Source organism: Pelodiscus sinensis, chromosome 1, assembly GCF_052426305.1.
Source record: "Pelodiscus sinensis isolate ZL-2025 chromosome 1, ASM5242630v1, whole genome shotgun sequence".
Taxonomy (NCBI): Eukaryota; Metazoa; Chordata; order Testudines; family Trionychidae; genus Pelodiscus; species Pelodiscus sinensis.
The window spans coordinates 81534944-81548981 of record NC_143052.1 but is presented as its reverse complement, the minus strand read 5'-3'; the positions used below and the strand labels follow the sequence as shown (position 1 = coordinate 81548981).

The 14038-nt window shown below is 40.7% G+C and overlaps 1 protein-coding gene across 3 annotated transcripts in view; it reads left to right on the top strand.

Annotated features, from left to right (window-relative positions):
• EEA1 (early endosome antigen 1) overlaps positions 1–14038 on the top strand; it is a 121082-nt gene that overhangs the window by 87670 nt on the left and 19374 nt on the right. For all 3 annotated transcript variants that reach the window (XR_016350202.1, XM_075933133.2, XM_075933141.2), the window contains 4 exons: positions 101–431; positions 3152–3253; positions 4005–4199; positions 5399–5581. Coding sequence is in view for 2 of the 3 variants with exons in the window: in XM_075933133.2 (XP_075789248.2) it covers positions 101–431; positions 3152–3253; positions 4005–4199; positions 5399–5581 (811 nt within the window). In the remaining variant the exon portion in view is untranslated. The remainder of the gene's footprint in view (positions 1–100; positions 432–3151; positions 3254–4004; positions 4200–5398; positions 5582–14038) is intronic.

Here is a 14038-nt window from a genome sequence, read left to right as displayed (position 1 = left end):
CAATATATTTTAATAGTGGAGAATAGATTTAATTACACAAAACAATTTATGGAAAATTTGTGAAAGATTTATTTCACTGTTCTGCTTTGTATTTGCACAGTGTATCTAGTACTAAATTGGATTTGCAGAAGAAATCTGATGCCCTGGAACAAGCAAAACAGCAAATATCAAATCAAGGGGAAGAAAAAGCAAGCCTTAAGCGGGACCTTGAGAAATTAAATCAAGAGACAAATAAACAACATAAGGAATTAGATGTAAAAATTCAAGCAGCAACATCAGAGCTGCAGAAAATCAAGTTGGAGAAAGATACTTTATTGAAGGATCTTACAGTTACCAAAGACAAACTTTCAAAAACCGTTGAATCCTTGAAGGATACAAAGGATGAATTGGAAAAAGAAAAACAGAAAGGAAAAGCAGCTGTAGCAGAAATGGTTAGTTGTGGATTTAATTAGGCTCCCAGTATTGGGTATTTTTCAATTTGATCATTCATAATTGTCAGCTCTGCTTTGCTTTCTACTGTGAAAACTGCTCATATTTTTGCAAAGATGATGGCACCACTCTCGAAATTATGATTGCGTTAAGGAAAACAAAACTTGAGCTTTTATTTCTTATATATAATTGTAAGTTTGAACTAAGTTGTGGCTGGACTTTTTACTGGTAAACATTGGTTTATACCAGAAACAAGACTCCTTTAGTTGCTTTTTAATATGGCAATGAAAACCACAGACAGGATGAGCACTGGAACAATTATATGTGAAACTTGGAAAATACTGGACAGCCCTATAAAAACATAGGTGGTAAAACTTTGCCAGAATGCAACTCACATTTGAGAACAATGAAGTCAGTTTTTTTTAACTTACTATTATTTTGGTTTTCTAATCTGTTTCACGCAGAATATATTGCTGCATATATTGTGGGTGTGGTGAAATATTGCTGACTGTAGTAAGCACAAATGTATTTGGAGATAAAAGGTGGGTGAGGTAATATCTTTTATTGGACTTACTTTTGTTGGTGAGAGAGACACAAGCTTTTGAGCTTACACAAGGCTGCAGAGCTGAAGAAAAGTTCTGTAAGCTTTCACCAACAGAAGTTGATCCAATAAAAGATATTACGTATCCTACCTTGTGTCTCTAATATCTTGGGAGCAAGATGGCTACAACACTGCATACAGTAATGGCATCTGTCATTTTGGGAACTTCAGGTTGGACCTCTCTGTTCTGGCACCATTGGGACCTGATCGGTCCCAAATGAGGGAATTTGCTAAACCAGGTGAGGTCCCCCGATACTGGCTCCCCAGCCCACTGACCCTCCCTGCGGCCAGCACCAGCTGCACCCCTGCGAGTCTGCAGCCCGGTCTGCCATGTCCCTGGCCATGCTGTTGGGGCTGCATCATTTGGGACCAGAGAGGTCCTGGCCCAGGCCTTGCTCCTGTACTGCCAAGGCTGCTGCATCCCTGGCCCTGACCCCACTACTGGGGCTGCCATGGCCCCGGCTGTGCTGCCGGGGCTCCGGCCCTGGTTCTGGCCCTGCCAGGCTACGAGCTGCGAGCCCTCTTGCCACTGTTACAAGACCTGTCTGAAAGCCAAAAATAATTCCAGTGACCTAAGAAGCTTCAGTATGGCAGCAAAATACTTGACCAGGAGTCCATTATTATAATAAAAGTGATGTTTATTGTTACTGTGTTTAAAACGATAATCCCTGCTTTTTTCAAACTTTGCTTACAGCAGCATCACTTAGTACAGTAGCAACACATGATTTGTGGATTTTCTATGTTTAAATTTATTTATTAGGGCATTTTTCTCAATTTCTTTTCCATTTCTCTGCCCCGATGTGTGATTGTTATTTTTATTTCCACTCAAAAGTAATCTATTTAAACTTAAAAATAACATTTCTCCTCACCTTCTATAAAAGCCCTTTTGTTTCTTCTGTAACAAAAGTCTATCATTGCAGTGTTTTACAAAGGCAGGTTTACACTTAAAACACTGCAGTGTGCCATTGTATTGTTTCACTTAAGATGCTAGTACACTGATAGAAGAGCTTCTCCTATTGACATAGTTAGTCCACTTCTGTGAGAGCAGCTGTTGTGTTGAGGGGAAGAACTTTCCTGTCCACGAAGTGCTTTTTTATACTGGGGGTTAGGTCAGTATAACTGCGTTGGTCAGTGCTGTGGATTTTTCATGTCCCTGAGCAACATAGGTATGTTGAGATAAGTTTATAACAGTGTTTCTCAAAGTGGGCTTGGGGCCTGCTTTGGGAAAGTTGCTAGCTGGCCACTCTGCTTTGTTTATCTAAAGGCTTTGTTTAGCTAAAGGCTCGGTGACCACTGAGCCTCGCGGCTCCCGTTGTCTCCGATTCACCATTTCCCAGGCAAGAGGAGCCATGGGAAGCATAGTCAAAGCGGAGTGGCCAGCTAGTGGCTTTCCCAAAGTGGGCAAACTTGAAGGATTTACTCTTCAGTTTATACCCTTAAAATAAGAATCCATATCCTACTTTCAGGGAAGTCCATGGGAGTTTTGCAATTGATACCAGAGAGTACAATTTGGGCTCAAAGTGTGTGTGTGTGTGTGTGTGTGTGTGTGTGTGTGATTGTAGACTTTAGATCACATTAAAAACAAAGGTTCCAATTCTGCCATCCTTACTTTATGTAATATCTTACTGCATAATTAATAAAGGTGGTGTTTTGAGCCTATACTGTTCACTGACAAGGGGAAGAACTGGGAGTCACCCTGTCCTGCCTTACAACTACCATCCTCATGAACTGCAAATCCACTTCTGAACTGCAAATCTAGGCCTCAATTGAGAGCAACATTGCTATTCAGGAATACACTTGCACACATTCTTTAGATCCAGGGACTTAAATGCTATTTAAGCAACTTTAAGAGTAAATGGTATTTAAGTCCATAGGTCTTAAGAATGTGCGGAAGTGCTTTCCTGTTTCCAGATCTTGGAAACCTAGGAAGAATGACTGAGGCTGAGTTTTTAACAGTTATAGTTTATAGCATATTATGAGGATATTTCTGTGCCAGAAACAGATTCTGATGTAAGAGAGTGTGAGTGGTCTTTTTTGTCAGTTTGTAATTTTTCTAATAATAACTTAAATGTATTTGGTAAAGGTCACAAAAAATGCTCAATTAGATCGTCTGTTTTTTAGGAAAAATCTTGCCAAGAAACTAAACATCAGCTTCAAGTACAGACAGAGTCTGTAGCTAAAGAACGGAATGAGTTGAAAAACTCACTGGAAAAACAGGAAGGGGTAAGATTACTAATTCCCAGTTACAAATAGTAAAAATATATCAGACACAGCTTTTTCAATCACATATGCAGCAATCAAATTGGAGGGGGGGAAATAGTGATATTTTCTCAAGCCCTAGTCAGTTGACATTAAAACAAGATGACAGTCACAGAAGATTATATGTATTCTAATATGGTCATCCCTGGTTTTGGTATGCTCTTTATACAATATGTACAATAACAACAGATCATCACTGTCCCTCTGCTTTCGTATATGTTTTGATCAGCAGTGAGATAGTTAACTGTTACCATGTAACTTGTCATTAGCTTTCCAAGTTAACATCTCTTTTAAATGAATAGTGACAGCTCACACCTTTCAGATATTTAGTTTCAAACTTAGACATCTACATATCATTGTACATATCATTTTGTCAGTGCTTGCCATTCGGGAGAAAGTTTTCAGAAACTCGTGAGAGATTTATTTGTTTGTGAAAATCTCTTGATAGGAGGTTATTTTTGTAACTACGTGGGCTAGTCTTACCTTCAAAAAAACCAAAAAAAAAAAAAACCCCTTACAATTCTAGAGCATAGGATAGTCATCAGTGTACTGCCAAGTGACTGGACTGGCCCAGTTTAGTACCTCCCGTATGAAAAAAGTGCTATACAATTAGGAGATATTTTTTGTAAATAATCTATTTGATGTATAGCAACACAAACTAACAATGATTAAGGTAAAGATCATATGTAGTTTTTATTTATATTTTGAAATACAGATTTCTAAGCAGCTGACAATAGAGCTTGATTCAGCACGAGGACAAATACTGGAGATTCAGGGTATCCTAAAAGAGAAGGAAAAGAATGAGCAGCATCTCCAGGGAAAGCTGAAAGAACTGAAAGAATCTTTTGATCAAAAGAAAAAGCAAACTGAAATACAGCAAGCAGAATTAAAAGGTGCCCTTCTAGAAAAGGTAGTGCATGCGTCTGTTCATTCCTCTTACTTAAAAGGAAATTAATATTAAACTCCTCTGATGCATGCTCCTGTTTTATGTCATTATGTGGGTGATAAAATTGCTATTTATTGTAACTGAAATGTGTTCCTGGGAATGGTAAGGTCAGGATGCAGAACTGAGCCCATCAGCTATTGTTCAAGGTCGAAACTATAAAAACGTTAAGTGTAAGGCCCGAATAGTGAATTATGGATTATGCAAGTGGTACACCTGTCATCAAACTGATTAAAAATAGCTAGACCTGCTGTGTTCATTCTACTGCATCTGTATGCATTGTGGCAAGAGCTGCCATCTTGTCGCATAGCAGTATGCAGTTTTAATGAGAATAATCTAAACAAAAGTCCTCAGTATTTTGGCGCATTGGTGATGATTTTAAACAACTCATTTTGTATTGTCAGAAGAAAATAGTCATAATGACAATATGAAACTTGTGAACTATGATGAAAAAGTTGAAACTCCATATAGCTTTAGAGGAGGTTGGTGTCATGTACTGTAATACTGTATTGAATGATGTCTGAACTAAGTCTCTCATTATCATAAAGTATCACACTGGTTTTCTTTTATTCTACCCATGAGTACTACAGGATTTGGAAATACTGTTCAGATATTTAAAAATGGGGCTTCCTGTGTTTGTTTAAACAAAAAAACAGGACTGTGTAGCACTTTAAAGACTAACAAGATGGTTTAATAGGTGATGAGCTTTCGTGGGCCAGATCCACTTCCTCAGATCAAATAGTGAAAGAAAATTGTCACAACCATATATACCAAAGGATACAATTAAAAAAAAGTGAACACATATGAAAAGGACAAATCAAATTCCAGAACAGAAGGGGGATGGAGGGGGGGAAGGGGGCTATTCTTTTGATGTTAATCACTTATTTTTAATTATATCGCAAGTAAATCACAGTGTATTAATGCAAGAAATAATGTGATCTAATAATATGACCTTATTCAGACTTTTTACCTGGGATCAGTAACAGCTGTAAGTATAGCAGAGTGAATCGAGAGAGAAGATTTATTGAAATAATTATGCTTGTTTAATTAAAATTTCTTAAAAATTTAACAAAATTGAGATAGCACATAATCCACATTTTACATTTTTATTTTACATGCCCAATTTGTCCTGTACAGTATAACTCTAGAACTTATATGTGTTTCAGGCGGAGCTAGAGAATAAACTACAGCAGCAGGTAACGTTATCAACCCAGGAACTTAAAGCAGAGAAAGGAAAACTAGCAGAGCTACAGAAGATCCATGAAAAAGATCAGGAAAATATGAAAGAACTTCAGCTGGATCTTTATGGTAAAGAATCTGAACTGTTGGCAACAAGGCAAGATCTGAAGGTAAAGTGTCTTTTTTTGTTTGTCATAAGTGACTTAATAAATGTTTGTCCTCAGGATGAATTACAAGGAGACAAAGTAAGAGCCATGTGAAGAAAAACTGTCTTTCTATGTATAGAATTTTCCTTGGAATAAAGTACATGTTGGAATTAGTTTAAATGACAGGTACCTAGAATGTCCTTCTCATTTACAAATGTTTTGTAGCAGTGCTGTTGTCTGAGCTCTGAGAAATATTTGCTGCTAAGGTGTGTGTGTGTGTGTGTTAGTGTTAGTGTTAGTTATACCATCCCCTTCATAAAGTGAATGACTTAGTGGTCTTGGGTTCCATTCAGTATAAAGCTTGTTCTTAGTCTTATTTCTGAAAAGTTCCCAGGCTGTGGAAACAAATATACAGATAATGGCAACCATGTCTGCCAGTATGGAAGGGAGTAACACCAAGGGTATTTCCCTCCCCCTTGCATTTAGTGCCTTTTTGGCTCAAAAGGACTTAACAGGCTTTGACAGTGCTTCTCTGCTTGCTTTCCTGCAGCAGACTTCTTCAGTCTGTATTGTTCTTCAGGTGACCCAATTACTTTTGGCCAGTTTACAAATACTATTTCTATTCAGAATTTATTTTAAAGGGCTTTCTTCTTAGTGGGAAAGATTTTACATATAAATTGATGTAGCCATACAGTCTTGAGTCAGATGTCAAATGAAAGCAGACCCTGATGTTGTCAATGCTTGGATGGGTGACCTGCAAGAAAGCCCAAGTATAGCTGGAGGATCAGTAGATAGTGCTTTTTCTTCTCAGTCAGCACTTATAGTCATGGAGTCATAGAATTAAAACCAGAAGTGACCGCTAGTTCATTTCTTGTGGTCACCTGCATATCCCATGCTTCCAATAGCTGCACACTAAATCAAACACCCCAAATTAGACTTACAGCCTACAGGAGATTAGACTATTATGTGTCAATTACCCCTTGCCTGGACATCCTTAATTACTTTCTCTTTCAAATTCTGTTCCAAGACCTTGCATACAGTTGGGGTCAAACTAACTGGACTGTAGTTTTCTAGATGATTTTTCCCCTTTCTTAAAAATAGGTACTATGTTAGCAATTCTCCTGTCATAGAATACAATCTCCAAGTTTAAAGATTCATTAAAAATCCTTAATATTGGGCTTGCAGTTTTGTGCCAATTCCTTTAATATTCTTGAATGGAGATTATCTGGATCTCCTTGGTTTAGACCCATTAAGTTGTTTTAGATTGACTTCTACCTTGTATGTGGTAATTTCTTCCGTGTAAAATATTTTTCTTGTATTTTAGATTATTGAAGTTGCGTAATTAAATTATTATTTGAAGTTGTTATTGGCTGCCATATTCTGCTGCAATGGTGGTTTCATTTCAGTGGTACTTGAGTGAATGCTTTATGCATCTGATGAAGTGAGCTGTAGCTCACGAAAGCTTATGCCCTGATAAATTTGTTAGTCTGTAAGGTGCCACAGGACTCTTTGTATACAGTATGAAGTGCTTTGTGATATTTATGCAACAGTGATTTACAAGTACCATTTTTCATTGTTAGTGACTAAAATCTGCTGATATAATTTGTGACCTAATTTTCCTTATCTGTTTAGACCGATGTTTTGTAATGGAAAGTGATCTATACATTATTGGATCTGCTCTGTGTACCGCACAGTAGTACATACAAAGTTAAAATAATACCATCATTGCCCACAAAGGGTTTACAGTGTGAATAGGGATCATACAGAACAATAGGGAGGTCCTGGACACAACCTAGAGGAAAGGGAGGGGTCAGAGGAAGTTGGAAGTAACAAGAAAATGAGTTTACCAGTCTTAGAAAATGTATAATTTTGTAAATTTGAAGATTGTGGTCCCATTGTGCTAAAGTGCTATACAAACAAGAAGGCAGAGTATGGGGTTTTGGTTTTTTATATTGAACAGTGATATTACTGAACAATACAGTTTAATAAAATGTTAAAGGGCCATTGCAAAATATAGCTAACTTGAAAAGATGTGAAAAGCAAAACAACAAAAATCCTCTTCAGAAAATTCCAAATAATGATCAAAAGATCCATTTATTCTTAGAGCACACAAAAAGCACAATTGCATATGAAAACACCCTTTTAACTGTTTTCACTTTGGTGCTTAAGTACTAAATGTAGAAAACAAGTAGAGCAAACTTTGGATTTGAAGAGCCTTTTTTTTTCCTTTTCCTCTCATAGGATATTTTGTCATGTCATGGTGACATCCCATGTTGCATTATAAGTAATGTCCTCCTTGTTCCCTTAGATACCGTTTCCTGTAATTGGAGTTCTGGAGCCTTATTGCAGCTGATATCACTGCCACCACAAATATCTAGAAAAACATGACACAGACCACATTTAACAGAAAAATAGGCCAAAATGTATTGCAAGTGGAAGTATGTTGATAAATATTTTGAGCTTCAAATTATATTTGCAACAGAAGGTGGAATTTTCTTTTTAAAGAAAAACGAATGCTGATTTATAAACTAACTAAGCTTTTTCATGGCTACAGAATGTAATGGGCTTGACTTGCAGTTACAGAAATGCAGTGTGTTTGATTTTCTTGTGCAGTTTGTATTGATTAGTGTTTGTAACGTACAGGCAGTCCCCAGGTTACGTACAAGATAGGGACTGTAGGTTTGTTCTTAAGTTGAATTTGTATGTAAGTCGGAACTGGTACATATTGTAGGGGAAACTCTAGCCAAACATTTCCCCAGAGCTCAGTTTTATTCTCTCACACCTCACTTCCCTCAGTCCTTTATTCTCAAGCTGAGGTGTCTGCTGAGAAAAGCCGCTCCGCTTCTCCCTGGTCTGCTGGGGGGGGGGGGAGGGCGCTAGCTTCACATCTCCCTGGTCTGCTAGGGGGAAGCAGCTAGTGCGGGGTTGCCTCACCCCGTTTGTAAGTAGGGATCCGATGTAAGTCGGATCCATGTAACCCGCGGACTGCTTGTACTCTGTAATTTAGATAGGCTCCGGTAATAATATAAACAAAATATTTGGAGTTTAGTTCCTGAGAATCTTGCATGGTCTCTGAAGCTGAAGGCTGAGAATGATGTACACAACTAATAGGACATATGAAGGAAAAAAAACATGATTGCTCCAAGAGCTAATCACTATTTTTTTAACACTTTGGTCCCTCCCCAGCTTCCTCTTCCCCTGGCCAACTTCACCTGTTGGGATAAGGATTCAATCTTTTGTGCCATGGGATGGACTTGAGGTAGGAACTCCTCATAGACTCATAGACTTTAAGGTCAGAAGGGACAATTATGATCATCTAGTTTGACCCCCTGCACAGTGCAGGCCACAGAATCTCACCCACCCACTGCTAGAATAATCCTCTCACCTATGTCTCAGATATTGAAGCCTTCAAATACTTTGAAGGCCCCAAGATGCAGAGAATCCTCCAGCTGTGATCTGTGCCCCATGCTACAGAGGAAGGCAAAAAACCTCCAGGGTCTCTGCCAATCTACCCTGGAGGAAAATTCCTTCCCGACCCCAAATATGGTGATCAACTAAACCCTGAGCATGTGGGCAAGACTCACCAGCCAGACACCCAGAAAGTTCTCTATAGTAACTCCATTGACCTATTTCCCACTGATAATGAATGCTCAATTAGTTACCAAGATCATGTTCTCAAACCATCCCCTTATCATAGAACTGGAAGAGACATCAGAAGGTCATCAAGTCCAGCGCCCTGCTCTAGGCAGGACCAATCCCATCTAAATCAACCCGACCAGGGCTTTGTCAAGCTGGGACTTAAACACCTCTGGGGATGGAGACTCCACTACTTCCCTAGGTAACCCATTCCAGTGCTTCACCACCCTCCTAGTGAAATAGTTTTTCCTAATATCCAACCTGGACCTCTCCCACCATAACTTGAGACCATTGCTCCTTGTTTTGCCCTCTGTCACTACTGAGAACAGCCTCTCTCCATCCTCTTTGGAACCTCCCTTCAGGAAGTTATCATATCCCTCCTCACTCTTCGCTTCTCCAGACTAAACAGACCCAACTCCCTCAGCCTCTCCTCATAAGTCATGCGCTCCAGCCCCCTAATCATTTTGGTTGCCCTCTGCTGGACTCTCTCCAATGCGTCCACATCCTTTTTGTAGTGGGGGGCCCAGAACTGGACACAATACTCCAGATGTGGCCTCACCAATGCCGAATAAAGGGGAATAATGACATCTCTGGATCTGCTGGCAATGCTCCTCTTAATGCAACCTAATATGCCATTAGCCTTCTTAGCTACAAGGGCACACTGTTGACTCATATCCAGCTTCTCATCCACTGTAACCCTCAGGTCCTTTTCTGCAGAACTACTACTTAGCTGGTTGGTCCCCAGCTTGTAACTATGGTTGGGATTCTTCCGTCCCAAGTGCAGGACTCTACACTTGTCCTTGTTGAACCTCATCAGATTTCTTGTGGCCCAATCCTCGAATTTGTCTAAGTCACTCTGGACCTTATCTCTGCCCTTAAGCGTATCTACCTCTCCCCCCAGCTTAGTGTCATCTGCAAACTTGCTGAGGGTGCAATCCATCCCCTCATCCAGATCATTAATAAAGATATTGAACAAAACCGGTCCTAGAACTGAACCTTGGGGCACTCCACTAGAAACCGACCGCCATCCTGACATCGAGCCATTGATCACTACCCGCTGGGCCCGGCCTCTAGCCATCTTTCTATCCATCTTACCGTCCATTTATCCAATCCACATTCATCCAATCCACATTCCCTTAACTTGCTGACAAGAATATTGTGGGAGACCTTATCAAAAGCCTTGCTAAAGTCAAGGTATATAACATCCACTAACTTCCCAATGTCCACCGAGCCAGTTACCTCATCATAGAAGCTAATCCGATTGGATAGGCACGACTTTCCCTTTGTGAATCCATGCTGACAATTCCTAATCACTTTCCTCTCATCCAAGTGCCTTAAAATAGATTCCTTAAGGATCCCTTCCATTATTTTTCCAGGAACCGAGGTAAGATTGACCGGCCTATAGTTCCCTGGATCATCCTTCTTCCCTTTTTTGAAGATGGGCACTACATTTGCCTTTTTCCAATCATCTGGGATTTCTCCCGAGCTCCACGACTTTTCAAAGATAATAGCCAAAGGCTCCTCAATGACATTTGCCAATTCCCTCAGTACCCTCAGGTGCACTAAATCCGAACCCATGGATTTATGTACGTTTAGCTTTTCTAAATAGTTCCTAACCTGTTCTTTACCCACCACAGGCTGTCCATCTTCATCCCATCTTCCGTCACTTAGCGCAGAAGTCCAGGAGCTGACCTTGTCCGTGAATACAGAGGCAAAGAAAGCATTGAGTACTTCAGCTTTCCCCACATCATCTTTCACTAGGTTACCTCCTTCATCCATTAGAGGCTGCACACTCTCTCTGATCCACTTCTTCTTGTTAACATGCCTGTAGAAACCTTTCTTGTTATCCTTCACATCCTTAGTCAGTCGCAATTCCATTTGCGCTTTCGCCTTCCTGATAACCCCCTGGCATTCTCGAGCTATACCTAACTCCTCAGTGAGGCACTAATAGGGGATGCTGCTCATTCTGAGACCAAGTGCTAATACTTTGGTATCTGTGTACAGTATTTTAATTTGGTTCCTTTGTGATTGTCAGGGCTGTCCCTATACAAATGCGGCTGCCACCAGGACATCCTGCTCTGATCTGCTGTCCCAGTGGTGCCACAGATTAGGGCAACACGACCGTGCAAATATTGGGGGATAAGTGTGTTACCTTATCACCATCACCTTTCCTCCCTCCTGGCCTCACAGTGCCTGTGCCAGGCTACCTAATTTCTGGAGAGACTCAGACTCCAAGTGAGCTGTGGAGCCAAGTAACCACTTAACCCCCTTCCTACTAGACTTTGCCAGGCAATGACTGGGGAGGAGACAAGCCTGGGGCGGGAACAAATCATGTTGAGGGAGGTTGCACAGGGCCCCATAAATCTTAAGGATGATCCTGGTGCCTGTGATCAGCAAAGCAGGTTCCCACCAGAATTGTAGGTGCAAAGGCCAGTTCTCTGCTATCCCCATGGATTTTCGCTTCAGTTTGGGCAATATTTCTGCTTCTTTTTGTTCATTTGCCATTTTCCCCTTTCAGGCCTTGTGATTTCTCTTGAAATTGCAAACGCCTTCCATAAAGAAAAGCTATCAGAGATTAATTTTGGAGGTTTAAAATTTCTCATTTTTCTGTCATTCTGAGAACAGCACCAGGTAATCAGTGCACCATTAGCTTTATGTGCAAAAGGATGTGAAACAATATTACTTGTTGTGAGTAGTCTTATCGACATCATGGGACTACTCTTGTACATGGCTATATGCAGATTTAGGATCTCTTTGAAAATGTTTTGAATGATTTATCAAATTTGTGACATGACAGAAGGGGGAAAAGCTGCAACCTGATTTTCAGATTTTAGGGTTAATGAGGAAGGTAGTTATTTTCATGACTTTCATATGAGAGTGTATAGTTACAACCAGGGAGGCAAGATACCTCTTGTGGGCCAGAATCGGCCTGCCAAGCCAAGCCTGCCCACAGACCACCCTCCTGGGACCCTCAGGCACACAGCAGTCGCTGTTTTAAGTGTAGGGCTGCCATTCTCTGCTCTGGAGGGAGGGAGAGGCTTTGTGTGATCTCCCCCGCCCAGCCCAATCTCTCAGCTCCTATTGTCCAGAAACAGTCAGCCAATAGGAACTGAGAGATTGGCCTGGGAGACAAGGACAGCACCAGCCTTTCCCTTCCCTCCTCTCCCCCCCCAGAGCTGAGAGCCACATGGAGGGAGGAGACTGAAGTTTTAAGCAGTCTGGGGCTGCAGCCGGTTGCAGCCCAGCCTGCCTTAGGGTGCTGCAGGGCTGCTGGCTGAGAGACGCTTAGGTAAATGCCTCCCAGTCAAAGCCTGCCTCTGGCACCCCTGCCTCTCCTGCATTCCAACTCTCTTCCACAGGGCACCATCCAAACCCTCTGCCCTCCCTTGCCCCAGATCACTACTCCTTCCCAGACCCTGAACCCTCTCCTATACCCCTCCCACAGGCCAAAATCCTATCCTGCACCCATACCTCCTCCCAGACTCTGCATCCCATTCCTCTGCCCCAGGTCACCACCCAAACCCTCTGCAGTCTGTACCACAAGACTCCAGAATCACAAAATTTGGATTGCATCTGCATCCAAAGTTTGAATGAAGGTTCAGATCCAGGGTTTTGGTTTGTCCTCATTGCAGCAATGAAGAACCTCATAGTGTGTTGAAACATCTGGACTGGTTTTGTACAACACAAATCCTTTGACACATACAAACTAAATGATCTTGAATGTTTTTCTTGTTACTTCAGGTCTTTTAACAGAAAAAGCATAGTCATTGCAAAGCATTGATGAGTCCACATGGTGTCAAAATCAGTTTGTTAAAGAGAAGTTTAAATAAACTTGATTAGGTCTGTGTGTGATACCTTCACTGCTAGCCTTCAGTTTAGCTAAATAAAAATATCTGTGGAGTGGCTAAATGAATTAACACAACTTGGCACACACAGACCTCTGGGAGGCCAAGGTTTCAGATATGAAGATAGACTGCCTCAAGCCAGGTGGATTATATGAACTGAGGTGGCATGTAATAGGCTGAGTAAGATAGGAAGGCATGAGTTTAGCTGTACTAATAGCACCATCTCCTGGCGTGAGGATGGAATATCATTGTTAAATTAAGTTAAAGGAATCAGTCTGCTATGGAAGCTGCACTGTGATGAAAAGCAGATAATTGGCATTCCAGGGAAATCTTGTAGCCTAAGATACTTAGGTGTGTGTCCCATGAAAGCCAGCCGTAGATCAGACAACTGCTCTGGTGAGCCCAATTCCTCCTCCACCTATCAATACTGTTAAGAAAATGAAGGGCTGGTTAACATCAAAACCTTTATTTTAATAAGGAACATTCAGCCAAGGTGAAAAGATTTGATGCAATTGGAAGGAGTGGATAGTGGGACAGACGCACATAATAAATAATGTTTTTAAAGTCAAATTTTCATGAATGTAGATTGAAATGAAAAATGTCTCTGTGTGTTTATATATAAAATACGCGCGTGCGCACTCTCTCTCTCTCTCTCTCTTTCTCTCTCAGTTTAAAAATTGCCTTGTGCCTCCCTCCCTCCCTCAAAATGACTCCAAATCAATTTACTTTGGCTGAAGTTAAAGTTATTGAAAGGATATGTTCCTTCTCTAAAAAAAGTTTGTTGATCTCTTGCAATTCTTTGACTGTACTGATGGTGGGGATGAACAGTGGATGGATATATTTGAGCCAACAAGTTCAAATAAATTATATTCTCTTTTAATGTATGTATATTGGGGGGGATTTTGTGGTGTTTACAAAAATGCCTTTTTTACTAAAAATTACCTTTTCTGTAAATGAATGTGTAGTGCTCATGAAAATGAGGAACTGTTAGCCCTGGACT